Source organism: Saccopteryx bilineata, chromosome 2, assembly GCF_036850765.1.
Source record: "Saccopteryx bilineata isolate mSacBil1 chromosome 2, mSacBil1_pri_phased_curated, whole genome shotgun sequence".
Classification (NCBI taxonomy): domain Eukaryota; kingdom Metazoa; phylum Chordata; class Mammalia; order Chiroptera; family Emballonuridae; genus Saccopteryx; species Saccopteryx bilineata.
Window position 1 is genome coordinate 229,732,084 of NC_089491.1, and position 13,368 is coordinate 229,745,451.

The 13,368-nt window shown below is 41.6% G+C and overlaps 1 protein-coding gene across 1 annotated transcript in view; it reads left to right on the plus strand.

Moving 5' to 3' along the window:
• Nucleotides 1-13,368, plus strand: part of GART (phosphoribosylglycinamide formyltransferase, phosphoribosylglycinamide synthetase, phosphoribosylaminoimidazole synthetase) — a 37,465-nt gene that overhangs the window by 7,153 nt on the left and 16,944 nt on the right. Inside the window, exons 4-14 of the mRNA XM_066259481.1 lie at nucleotides 291-465; nucleotides 1,896-2,007; nucleotides 2,790-2,858; nucleotides 3,314-3,439; nucleotides 3,701-3,788; nucleotides 3,996-4,081; nucleotides 4,649-4,817; nucleotides 7,635-7,866; nucleotides 10,580-10,674; nucleotides 12,634-12,743; nucleotides 13,117-13,315. Coding sequence (XP_066115578.1) covers nucleotides 291-465; nucleotides 1,896-2,007; nucleotides 2,790-2,858; nucleotides 3,314-3,439; nucleotides 3,701-3,788; nucleotides 3,996-4,081; nucleotides 4,649-4,817; nucleotides 7,635-7,866; nucleotides 10,580-10,674; nucleotides 12,634-12,743; nucleotides 13,117-13,315 — 1,461 coding nt within the window. The remainder of the gene's footprint in view (nucleotides 1-290; nucleotides 466-1,895; nucleotides 2,008-2,789; nucleotides 2,859-3,313; nucleotides 3,440-3,700; nucleotides 3,789-3,995; nucleotides 4,082-4,648; nucleotides 4,818-7,634; nucleotides 7,867-10,579; nucleotides 10,675-12,633; nucleotides 12,744-13,116; nucleotides 13,316-13,368) is intronic.

A 13,368-nucleotide genomic window follows, 5' to 3' on the forward strand; every position in this document is an offset into this window, starting at 1 on the left:
TTTTTCTTCAAGCATCAGAATTATGATGATGGGGAAATCAAATTTGCAGTCATGGGAAACATTTTGTATGGTTTTATTGTGGTGTCTATTTAGCAATCTATGTGTTTGAACGTAACAGGAAACTCCTACTGGATTTGAATCACGTTAGTAGCATTTTTGTTCATAGCCTTGTAGACAATGAAAACTTACCGTCTGCTGTATCTCAGTGTGGAAGTCCAGTCCTAATTCTTCAGAGTGGAAGGTGCCATAGAGACCTTGGCTCACCTCCAGCTGCTTGTTTACCTGCACAGGCATTGTCGGGAGCCTGACATCTGCAGGAGTGCGGTGCTTTGGCCCCACAGCAGAAGCAGCTCAGTTGGAGTCCAGCAAGAGGTTTGCCAAAGAGTTTATGGACCGACATGGAATCCCAACTGCACAATGGAGGGCTTTCACCCAACCTGAAGAGGCCTGCAGCTTCATTGTGAGGTAGAAGACCAGCTGTACAGGGTCATTTTTGCGTTACGATGGTTAAATATTCAGGTCACATTTATGTCACGCATTTATTGTAAGATAATTGTGTGTGTGGGGGTTCTTGTTCTATTTTCTGTCCAAAATTAAAATAAAATGGAATAGCTTGGTTATGAGCATGGCCTCAGATGGGCAGAACATCGACCCTAGGTGGGGCTTGCTGGGTGGATCCCGATCAGGGCACATGTGGAATCTGTGTCTCTATTTCCCCTCCTCGTCCTTTAAAGAAATAAAATAAGTAAATAAAAATAATAAAAGGGTATTATATGCACGTATAGTACAATCTTGTGACCTTGGAAAGAGTTGAATTTGTTATATTTCTCACTGAATAGTTTCTAGGGCGAAAGATGCATTTGTTTTGCAGTCATGATTCTTTTCATAGCCAAACTGATGTACATAGTGGCAACTTATAAACAAACCAGGACATTGGTTTGTTTGTTTTTTAAGATTTTATTTATTGATTTTAGAGAGGAAAGAGAGAGAGAGAGAAAGAGAAAGGCAGGGGTGAAACAGGGAAACAGGAAGTGTCAACTCATAGTCATATGTTCCTTGACCGGGCAAGCCCGGGGTTTTGAAATGGTGACCTCAGCATTCCAGGTCTATGCTCCATCCACCAAGCCACCACCAGTCAAGCTAGGATATTGATTTATTTAGATAAATAATTAACCAGAGTTAGGAATCATCACTTGATGGCCTTCTGCCACCCCTATTCAACTCTCAGTCATGAAATTAGACATCCTTGTTCAAAAATATTGGAAGACACATGACTTTGCCCTCTTTTGTTGGCACCTGTCCTTGTGACTTTGTATGTTGTTCATTTAGTTGAGTTCGTTTCATTCCTTATTCATTCTAAGTCCTACAGAGTTTCTTAAACACTGAATATTATTTCTTAGTAGCCGGAAGACTTGGTTAAGTAAGGACTTTGATGCTTACTTAGTGTCCTTTCTGATCTCGTCTTATTAAATGGACGAAATTACCATTGACAGCTCCTTATGTGTTCTTGGAGGAATGGCCTGTGTATCCATGTTTCTATTGTTCTTGCACAGCCACACCTCCTACTTGAGTAGAACTGTGATTCACTACTTTGTGTCTTAAAGATGATTTCATGCCCACTCTACAACTGCTTTATTCTTCCAAAGACTTCGCCAATTTGATCTCATAATAAGTGACACAAAATTATATGTGCCATATGATCACAACTATAGCGGACTACCTAGGGGAAAAATCCTGGTGGGAAGTACATCAAAATGGTGTTGGTATGATCAGTAATTGTTTTCTTTCTGCCTCATTCTTGTTGCATAGCATATTGTTACAAAAACCTCAAAGCATCTTAAAATTTTAAATTATAAGGGTTTATTGGATACTGAAGATGACTCTTGTCTTCACAGTGCAGACTACCCTGCTTTGGTTGTGAAGGCCAGTGGTCTTGCAGCTGGGAAAGGGGTGATTGTTGCAAAGAGCAAAGAAGAGGCCTGCAAAGCTGTTCAGGAGATCATGCAGGTGGGTTGATTCCTCTGGAAAAAATATAAAAGAGTTATGGCAGATCTACACTGACAGCCAAACCATGACTCTGTTTTCTGGAAGTAAGTTCTAGCATCCTTTGTTGTCTGCTGCTGAAAGGTAGAAGATCCTCAGACTATGGAATATGCAAGTAAATTCTCAGCCATCCATGAGGACAAAATTCTTTGCCCTTTGTGTCCTGCATCTCAGAGAAATGAAGCAATGAATTAACGTACTTTTTTTTAAGACTATTCATTTTAGAGATGAGAGAGATAGAGATAAGTAGAGAGAAAGAGAGAGAAGTGAGTGAAGAGCAGGAAGCATCAATTCCCATATGTGCCTTGACCAGGCAAGCCCAGGGTTTCAAACCAGCAACCTCAGCATTCCAGGTCAACACTTTCTCCATTGAGCTACCACAGACTAGGCCACTTTTTTTTTTATGATCGATCTTGGTTGCTGTGCATTTTCCCTTGTAGAACTCTACCTTCACAGACAATCATTAGTATAACTGAAGCAAACATATATAATTATAATCAGAAGTAAGAATTAAATGGTGATGGTGAAAACATCTCTTCTCATTACCGTTTCATACGTTCCTGTGCCAGCTCTAGCTCATTGCTACTTTGAGAACAGGACATATTCATATATCGCTTTGAGGTTTTCAGGAGAGGAAAGGGAAATTACAAAGCTAGTGTATTGGTTCATAACGCAAATGGTAGAATATTACAGCCAGTTAAGTAAATGTTAAAAGCTTACAGTTTACTTTTTTAACCTACAATAAGGATAAAGCTTTTGGAGCAGCTGGAGAAACTGTTGTTATTGAAGAACTTCTTGAAGGAGAAGAGGTGTCTGTAAGTATGTTCATCTTCTGGATCTTTATGAAGTCTAAGGAGTTTGGTATCTGACCTCTGAGCCCCCAAACCCTTGATTTACTCTGGATGTTTCATTTGAAAGCACAAACCCTACAAAAGGACATGGATACATTTACTACTTTGGATGCAAATGAAAAAAAAATGTATTCTCTTTTAATCATCCCCAGTATCTATCTCAGTAACAGACTTGGATTTACATCAAATATTATTTTAACGGGAAAGGATAAAATATTTTACTTTGAGAGTAGCTTGATTTTTTTTTTTTACCTAACCCGATTCTTGATGTAGTAGGTAACTTAGGTTATTTATGTTTAAATTCATTTTACTTTAAAAAAAAACTTCTTTCAAGAAGAGTTAGGTTACATGTTCCCCTTATTAATCAGTTTTGTACTTTCTGCCATTTAAGATGAATGGATATTTTGTTTTCTATACAGTGTCTGTGCTTCACTGATGGGAGGACAGTGGCTCCCATGCCTGCAGCACAGGACCATAAGCGACTGCTGGAAGGGGATCGTGGCCCCAACACAGGGGGGATGGGCGCCTACTGTCCGGCACCACAGGTACATCCCAGAGGCTCAGCTGAAGTCCACTAGGACTTGATCTCGTCTTCCCAATGAGCTCTGACATAGTGCTTCTCTGTTTATGGTCATTTTGTACTCTCAGGTCATCTTTCCTATTTTATAACAATATAAAGCTAGATGTCTACTTGATAGGACCAATTCAAGGTTTTTAAAAGTGTATGAATTTAAAGTGCTCGCCTCATCTCAGGTAGTGAATGTCTTAACTCTTTTCCTTCTCCCGTATTTCTCTTTGTTCCTCAGGTTTCTAAGGATTTGCTGCTAAAAATTAAAAATACCATTCTCCAGAGGACAGTGGATGGCATGCAGCAGGAGGGCACGCCATACACAGGTGGGCACATTGACTCCTCGTGCACATTAGTAGTAGTCACCTTACAGCTGGGACACATTTCCCTGTTTTCTCTTCACCTTTTTATCGGCCACTGTCATAACCTTTGTTATGATTATTCAGTACCTTTGAGTGTTAGAAGTTTGTGGTCTGATTTTCAGTTACAGTGCAATGTCTTCATTGTAGGGTTTTTTTTCCTTTTTAATGAAGGTGTTCTGTATGCTGGTATAATACTGACCAAGGATGGCCCAAAAGTTCTGGAGTTTAATTGCCGTTTCGGGGATCCAGAGTGCCAAGTGGGTAATGATGAAAGATAATATAAAGTATTTCTCTGCAGGAGATGTGTATTGTTTTAATTTCGGGATGTATTAGCTGTGAAATAATTACCTTCAAGAAATACAGTTGACCCAGAACAACACAGGTTTGAACTGTGTGAGTTTGTTTATATGCAGATTTTAAAATTAATAGACAGTTAGCCCTCCCACTTCCTGGATTTAGAATTTTTAGATTCAGCCAACCTCAGATCAAAACAGTATTTTCAGTCTGTGGTTGGGAATCCTCGGATGTGGAATACTGTGTGCATCGATCTTCGCCATTTTATGTGAGGGGTTTGAGCACCTACAGATTTTGGGATTTGCAACAGGGTCCTAGTATCAATATCTGGTGGATAGTGAGGGATGACTATAGTTACGTTTTGGGGGAGTCATAAGTTTTATGTAGATTTTTTACTTTGTGGGGCAGGGGCCCCAGCCATGTCTTGTTCATAGGTCTACGGTATATGCAGGTTTTGCTGGTATCCCAGTGAATAAAATATCTAAGAACTAAAATTTCTCTCAATTGCTGTGCTGATCATGTTTTTCCAGGTAATCTTACCACTTCTTAAAAGTGATCTTTATGAAGTGATTAAGTCCACCTTAGATGGCCTGCTCTGCACATCTCTGCCTGTTTGGCTTGAAAACCGTACGGCCATAACTGTTGTCATGGCCAGTCAAGGTTATCCAGGAGACTACGCCAAGGGCATGGAGATAACAGGTGAATGCCAGAGAACAGAAGGTTGATTTCAGTGTGACAAGTGACTAGTGCCTCAGCAGGCCTCACCCATGCTACTCTCAGCTCCTCTTCTTTTTTTTTTTTTTTTTTTGTATTTTTCTGAAGTTGGAAACGGAGAGGCAGTCAGACTCCCGCATGCGCCCAACCAGGATCCACCCGGCATGCCCACCAGGGGGCGATGCTCTGCCCATCTGGGGCCTCGCTCTGCCACAATCAGAGCCATTCTAGCACCTGAGGCAGAGGCCACAGAGCCATCCTCAGTGCTCGGGCCAACCTTGCTCCATTGGAGCCCTGTCAGCTCCTCTTTTTTATTACTTGCTCTTCTTAAGGGTGTAAGGCCATTAGAAACCTTTCTGAGTTCTTCACATAGTCATGTTACTTGTTGGGCATGGTGTTCAAATGTCCAAAATTACTGTATGTGAAGAACTGCCATCCATTTCACCATCTGAACAAGAGATACTGAAGTATGGCCAACAGCCAGGAAGGTAAGGGACTGTGTGAGAATTAGAAGACCATTAGTATGAACTTCATCAAGGAGAAGAATTTCAGATGTGTGATCTTGGAATGATCATAGTTTCCCCCAGCGTACAGAGCAACCCATAGTCACCTGGATCACAAATTCAGGTGCTTTTTTTTTTTTTTTTTTTTTTTTTTTTTTTTTTTTTTTTTTTTTACAGAGACAGAGTCAGAGAGAAGGATAGATAGGGACAGACAGGCAGGAATGGAGAGAGATGAGAAGCATCAATCATCAGTTTTTTGTTGCAACACCTTAGTTGTTCATTGATTGCTTTCTCATATGTGCCTTGACCGTGGGCCTTCAGCAGACTGAGTAACCCCTTGCTCAAGCCAGCGACCTTGGGTCCAAGCTGGTAAGTTTTGCTCAAACCAGATGAGCCCGCACTCAAGCTAGCGACCTCAGGGTCTCTAACCTGGGTCCTCCGCATCCCAGTCCAACGCTCTATCCATTGCGCCTCCACCTGGTCAGGCAAATTCAGGTGCTTTTGAAGTATAGCTTTCTCTTCTTTTCTCTTTACAGAAGGTGAGGCAGCTAGTTAAATCATGTTAAATAGTACAGTGTTTTAAAATGCCTAATAAGTTCCAGTGCCATAAGCCCAAAGTCAGCCTTCTGTGGTTCCTAGCAGGCCTGGCCTCCCTCGGCACCTCACCAGTGTGTTCGATTCACTATGTACTGTCTTGCCCGGACAGCAAGTCCACTGTCTTGTGAATCCCACACCTGGCAAGGGGTCAGTTAGGAATTGATTGCCTTTTTAAATGGACAAAAAAAGAGAAGGGATAGAATCAGGATCCTTTGTGTTGGTGAAATTTCCCTAAGATTAAAATGACAGGTATATATTCATTTCTGACACAGCAATATCGGGTATTACCAGTACCAGCAGGTATCTGGGTAACTGACCAAATATATCTATCTGCATTATAAAAACACTTAGGGGCCTGACCTGTGGTGGCGCAGTGGATAAAGCATCGACCTGGAAATGCTGAGGTCGCCGGTTCGAAACTCTGGGCTTGCCTGGTCAAGGCACATATGGGAGTTGATGCTTCCAGCTCCTCCCCCCTTCTCTCTCTCTGTCTCTCCCTCTCCTCTCTAAAATAAATAAATAAAAATTTTTTAAAATAAATAAATAAATAAAAACACTTAGGGAAGGCACAGATTAACAGACTTCCAAATATGGTGCTGAAAGAGAAATGGAGGCAGTAGGGGACAAACTGGGATTGAAGAATGTTTTTTGTTGTTGTTTTTCTGGTTTTTTAAGAGGTTATATCTGTATAAACTGTCCATGTCCGTTATTCTAGAATTTACGAAATATAGTCTAATACAATTTTAAGTCTAAAATTATATATGACAGCTTTAAAAATGAGTTTTAAAAAAATGAAGCCCAGGATGTTAGACTGCATCTAAAGCCTAATTTAAATCAAATTTGTCCTAAAATTTACAATTGTTATATTGGAGGAGAGATTAAGAATATGTTTTATATTGCAATGATACTATTGGTTTGGTTATTTGTTTGTTTGTTTTATTTTTAGAGAGAGGATAAGTGGAAAGCATTAATTTGTAGTAGTTGCTTCCTGTATGTGAAGCACAGGGTTGCAAACCTGCAATCTCAGTATTACAGGCCAAGGCTTTATTCAGTGCGCCACCATAGGCCAGCCCTGACCAGGTGGCTTGGTTGGTTAGAGCACTGTTGCGAATGCAGAGATTATGGGTTTGATCCCCGGTCAGGGCACAAACAGGAGCAGATCAATGTTTCTGTCTCTGTCTCTCCCTTCCTCTCTCCCTCTCTGAAATCAATTTTAAAATAAATAAAAAGAAAAAGCACCTTTACGTGGATAGCTATGATAAAAGATAATCCCTTTACTCTTAAGTAAAAGATGTGATCAAATCCAGGATTATTCATTGATAATTAGTTTAATATCTTTTTTTTTTAAGTTTTTAACTTGGGGAAAAAATAACTTTCTGCTTTTAAATCTCAAACTTTTCAGCCCTTAGCTTTTTTCTTTCTCTCTCCCTCATTGAAATAATAGTTCTTATATGAAATTTATGATAGGACAAGGTTTTAGGGATTTAATTATCACCCAAGAGCAGAAAAACTGTTCTTAGGAGAAAGTATCTGCTTACTGTTGTAGTGCATTAATTCCTTCCTGATAAGATTCTTGTGAAGACTGATGAAAGTGAAATAAAGATTTTTGTTATAAAAAAAAATACTTCTGGAAATTACAAACCAGTTCACTGGTGTCGAATATTGTTATCGCAAATAATAAGTCAAATGTGCTATTTTATAGGGTTTCCTGAGGCTCAGGCTTTGGGACTGGAGGTGTTCCAAGCAGGCACAGCCCTAAAAGATGGCAAAGTAGTGACTAATGGCGGTAGAGTCCTTACAATAACAGCCATCCGTGAAAATCTCATCTCTGCCCTTGAAGATGTCAAGAAAGGACTGGCTGCAGTAAAGTTTGAGGGGGCCGTTTACAGGACAGACATTGGGTGTCGGGCCATAGCTTTCCTCCAGCAGCCCAGGTAACCTTCCTACCCAGGTGGTGATAGCACAGCTCCCAAGCTGGCGTGAATAGCTCTGCACAAAATCCCTTTAACCTCCGTACTGAGCCATTCTTTTCTCCCCATGAGACTGATCTGATTTGATTTGCATTTCATTTGAATCAAAATGATTTACAGCAATATTCAAATTAAATGGGAAAAACTTCATAGTAGCTCCTTCTGTTTGAAAAGTTTAGTAGCAAAATCACAATGCTATTAAGGACTTTTTCACATTGTACACTTTAAATGTACAGTCACTTGCCTGTTATTTGTCAGTAAAGCTAGGGAAAAGGATTTCTGTTCCTTGAGTTTCATATTAAAATGTTACTATTTAATTACATCTTAATTCCTGGTTTTGTCAAAGATTTCAAGAGGAAAATATTGGTCATTCCCTTTTGCAACTTAATTTGACAGTGTTGGACATTGGACAGTCTCTGTTCCTCCGGCTACATGTATCACTGAAATAGATTCTCAGCCCTTAGTGACTCATTTACTGACATGTCCAACTACTCCATTGTAAAAATCAATAAAAGTTGTAACTACAAGTGTGGATGTTTTGCTTTCTTAACTTTATATCAGTTATTATTCTTTGTTGAGTCTATCTATGAGAAATAAGTTTTAGGACAAAATAAGAAATTTTTAGCAACTTAATTTAAGCTATACTGCTACTGATAGGCATGGTTTTTTTTCTTTTTTTCATTGAATTTTTTGGGGTAACATTGGTTAATAAAAATATACAGTTTTCAGGTGAAGTTTATTTTTCCAACTTTTATCTGGGGCCCTAAAAGTCTAAATACTGGCTTTTTAAAGAAAAAAACATTAAAATATCATGCTGAACATTTGTTTTTTTTATTTTAGAATGACTAGATTCCATTGAAATGACCTATTTTAAAGGACTGCAATCTTAATACTAGTCTGAGTTTTTTAAATAAAAGATGAGGTTTCTTTTTTAATCAGTAGAACCAAGTATGTTTGTATCCTGGTGCCTTTTTTTTTTTTTTTTTTTGTATTTTTCTGAAGCTGGAAACGGGGAGAGACAGTCAGACAGACTCCGGCATGCGCCCGACCGGGATCCACCCGGCACGCCCACCAGGGGCGATGCTCTGCCCCTCCGGGGCGTCGCTCTGCCTCAACCAGAGCCACTCTAGCGCCTGGGGCAGAGGCCAAGGAGCCATCCCCAGCGCCCGGGCCATCTTTGCTCCAATGGAGCCTCGCTGCGGGAGGGGAAGAGAGAGACAGAGAGGAAGGGGGGGCGGGGTGGAGAAGCAAATGGGCGCTTCTCCTATGTGCCCTGGCTGGGAATCGAACCCCGGTCCCCCCGCACGCCAGGCCGACGCTCTACCGCTGAGCCAACCGGCCAGGGCCCTGGTGCCATTTTTAATAAACTCCACATATTTCTTCAAGTGTTGCTGTTTCCCGCTAGGCCAAAGCTCTCATCTGTGTAAGGCAGTACTACTGGACCCACAGTGTGCCTCACAGACTAGTCTCTCTGTGTCCTGTTCCCCATATCTGCCCTAGGGAGAAGGAGATGATGCACCAAATAACCATTATTTTGTTTTGCCATTTTCATTGTTTATTTGTTTTTTGTGACAGAGATAGATAGGGACAGACAGGAAGGGAGAGAGATGAGATGCATTAATTCTTTGTTGTGGCACCTCAGTTATTCATTGATTGATTTCTCATGTGCCTTGACCAAAGGGCTGCAGCAGACCAAGTGACCCCTTGCTCAAGCCAGCGACCTTGGGCTCAAGCTGATGAGCCTTGCTCAAACCAGGTGAGCCTGCGCTCAAGCTGGCAACCTCAGGGTTTCGAACCTGGGTCCTCCACATCCCAGTCCAACACTGCCACCGCCTGGTCAGGCCATTTTCATAGATTTTTATCTTTCTTTCTTTTCTGAAGTTGGAAACGGGGAGGCAGTCAGACAGACTCCCGCATGCACCCGACCAGGATCCACCTGGCACACCCACCAGGGGGCGATGCTCTGTTGCAACCAGAGCCATTCTAGCGCCTGAGGCAGAGGCCATAGAGCCACCCCCAGCACCCGAGCCAACTCTGCTCCAGTGGAGCCTTGGCTGCGGGAGGGGAAGAGAGAGACAGAGAGGAAGGAGAGGGGGAGGGATGGAGAAGCAGATGGGCGCTTCTCCTGTGTGCCCTGGCTGGGAATCGAACCTGGGACTCTGCACGCCAGGCCAACGCTCTACCAATGAGCCAACCGACCAGGGCCGATTTCTATCTTTCTTAACTGTCTTCAGCTGCAGGGAAACTTTCTATTCTCTATTACTGAAGTAAGCTCAGTTTCATCATTTAGGGATTTTTTTGTAGAGTTCTTAGATTCCTAATTTCTACTTTTTTTTTTAATTTCTACTTTTTTTACTTAGTTTTGACACTTCTTTCCTTCCCATACTGAAACAACACAGAAGGGTTATGGGAAAATAGTAGATTGAGCTACCTCTGAGAAGTACTTTTGGAAGAATTAAGTTAGAGATGATACACCTTTATCAACTGGGGAGGTTGAAACATTTCCACTTCCAGGGCCAGCCTTGGACCAGTTACATCAGAGCCTATGGAGGGAGCCCAGCACATGAGGGGATATGAAAATCACTTTGAATAACAGTTTAAGATCAAAATAGTTTCCCCTGATATTTCTGGCATTTAAGTGATGTCCTAGGTTTTCTTTTGTTTTTTAATTCTTCAGGGGTCTGACTTACAAGGAATCTGGGGTGGACATTGCAGCTGGAAATATACTGGTGAAGAAAATTAAACCTTTAGCAAAAGCTACGTCCAGACCAGGTAAGTCAGATCTCATCCTTCCTAGCTTGTTAACTTTGATACATTGTGGATTGACTTGGACTCTGTCGTTTACAGAGGAAAATGTGCCAGATTTTTGCCAGGTTTTGTAAGTCTTGCCCAGTAAGCCAGACAAACCCATAGTCTTCTGCTTTCTTGTCTCTAATACAGTGGTACCTTGAGATATGAGTTTAATTCATTCTGTAACCGAGCTCGTAAGTCAGTCAACTCATATATCAAACAAATTTCTCCCATTTAAAATAACTGAAATAGATTTAATCTGTTCCAGCCCTGTGAAACATCCCCAAACCATCCTAAATTATGAAAAGAGACATGTTTTTCATTAAGAAACACACATGTATACTTTACCAATGCATAACAAAATATATGAAATTAAAGAAAAATGTTATTTAGTACTGTATTCTTACCTTGGAGACAGATGAGTACGGCTAACAGGTGAATGGCAGAGGAGGAGGGAGGGAGGAAGGGATGCAGGCACTGTGGACATGTAAACTAAAACTTCACTTTCTTAACACTAAGTATAAACTAAAACTGCTTTTTCTTTAAACAAAACTAAAACTGCACTTTCTTTACTTAAAATGAAACCACAAAAACTCAAATACGACTCATATCTTGGAATTTCACTCGGATCTTGAACAAAAATACGGACTGAGTCACAGCTCATATCTTAAACAATTCGTATGTTGGTCTGTTCATATCTCAAGGTACCACTATATTAAGAAAAGCATTTCTTGCCCTGGCCAGGTGGCTCAGCTGATTAAAACATCAGCTGAATGTGCCAAGGTTGCTGGTTTGATCCCTGGTCAGGGCACATATCAAAATCAACCAAGGATCCCTGTCTGGATAGCTTGGTTGGTTAGAGTATTGTTCTGATACACAAACAGATTGATGTTTTTGTCTTGCTCTCCCTTTCTCTAAAATCAACAAATAGGCCTTGGCCGGTTGACTCAGTAGTAGAGCATCGACCCAGAATGTGGATGTCCCGGGTTCGATTCCTGGTTCAGGCACACAGGAGAAGCAAGCCTCTGCTCCACCTCTCTCACTTCTCTCTCTCTCTCTCTCTCTCTCTCTCTCTTTCTCTCTCTCTCTTCCTCTCCCTCAGCCATGGTTGACTAGAACGAGTTGGCCCTGGGCACTGAGGATAGCTCCATGGCCTCTGTCTCAGATGCTAAGAAAAGCTTAGTTGCTGAGCAGTGGAGCAACACCCCTGATGGACAGAGCATAGCCCCATAAGGGGCTTGCTGGGTGCATCCTGGTCAGGGCACTAGCAATAGTCTGTCTGCCTTCCCTCCTCTCACTTAATAAAAAAATAAATAAAATAGAATCAATAAGTAAATTTTTAAAAGAAAAAAGCATTTCTTTTTTATGATGTTAAATTGAAAAGGATATGTCTGCCCCATTAATACTTAATTACTTTATTCATAAATGCTTTTAGCACATGGTGCTCTCTCCCATTCTCAGGAAAGGCATCATGGAGAAGTGTTCTGTGTATACTCATGTTCTGATCCATATAGAAGTGCATCAAGGCACTGGTCGGTTTGCTCAGCGGTAGAGCATCGGCCCAGCATGTGGAAGTCCTGGGGTTCTATTCCGGGTCAGGGCACACAGGAGAAGCGCCCATCTGCTTTTCCACCCTTCCCCCCTCTCCTTTCTCTCTATCTCTCTCTTCCCCTCCCACACCCAAGGCTCCATTGGAGCAAAGTTGGCCTGGGCGCTGAGGATGGCTCCATGGCCTCCACCTCAGGTGCTAGAATGGCTCTGATTGCAGCAGGCAACGCCCCAGAGAAGCCGAGCATCACCCCCTGGTGGGCATGCCAGGTGGATCCCCGTTGGGGTCATGCAGAAGTCTGTCTGCCTGCCCGACCCTGCTTCTCACTTCAGAAAAATACAAAAGAAAAAAAAAATAGAAGTGCATCAAGTAATGAATTTCTTCTCCATCAGGCTGTGATGTTGATCTAGGAGGTTTTGCTGGTCTTTTTGATTTGAAAGCAGCTGGCTTCAAAGATCCTCTTCTGGCCTGTGGAACAGATGGCGTTGGGACGAAACTGAAGGTAATCAGACACCTTGCTGAATAAAGGCCTTTTGTGGAAGAGAGAATTTGCTGTATGTCAGGTACATCATTTTCCTGTTTTGACATGCAAGCATTAAAGAGAACCAATCCAAGTAACTACGTAATATGACTTAAAATATCTACGTATTTCTAACAGCACAATATTGTTGAAGATATATCTGGGTGGAAGGGTTATTTTAGTGGAGAAAAGGGGATACTTTGGACCAAGTAGCTTATCAGAATTAGTGTTCTTTTGTCTTTAGGTGTCCAGAGCAGCTAGCCAAAAGTTGATCATATTTGTTAGCCTGCACTGCTAAGTTGACTTGTTATCACGTGAAACTTAATCTTATGTGGATGTTTATATTGTTCTGTAGATCGCCCAGCAGTGCAATAAACATGACACCATCGGTCAAGATTTGGTTGCAATGTGTGTAAATGATATCCTGGCACAAGGAGCAGAGCCCCTCTTCTTTCTCGATTACTTTTCCTGTGGAAGACTTGACCTCAATACAGCCGAAGCCGTTGTGGCTGGAGTCGCTAAGGCGTGTGGGAAAGCAGGGTGTGCACTCCTCGGTATGGCTGTTTTCATTATATGTCCTTTCCCTGAATTTTAGCCCAATGTGTCA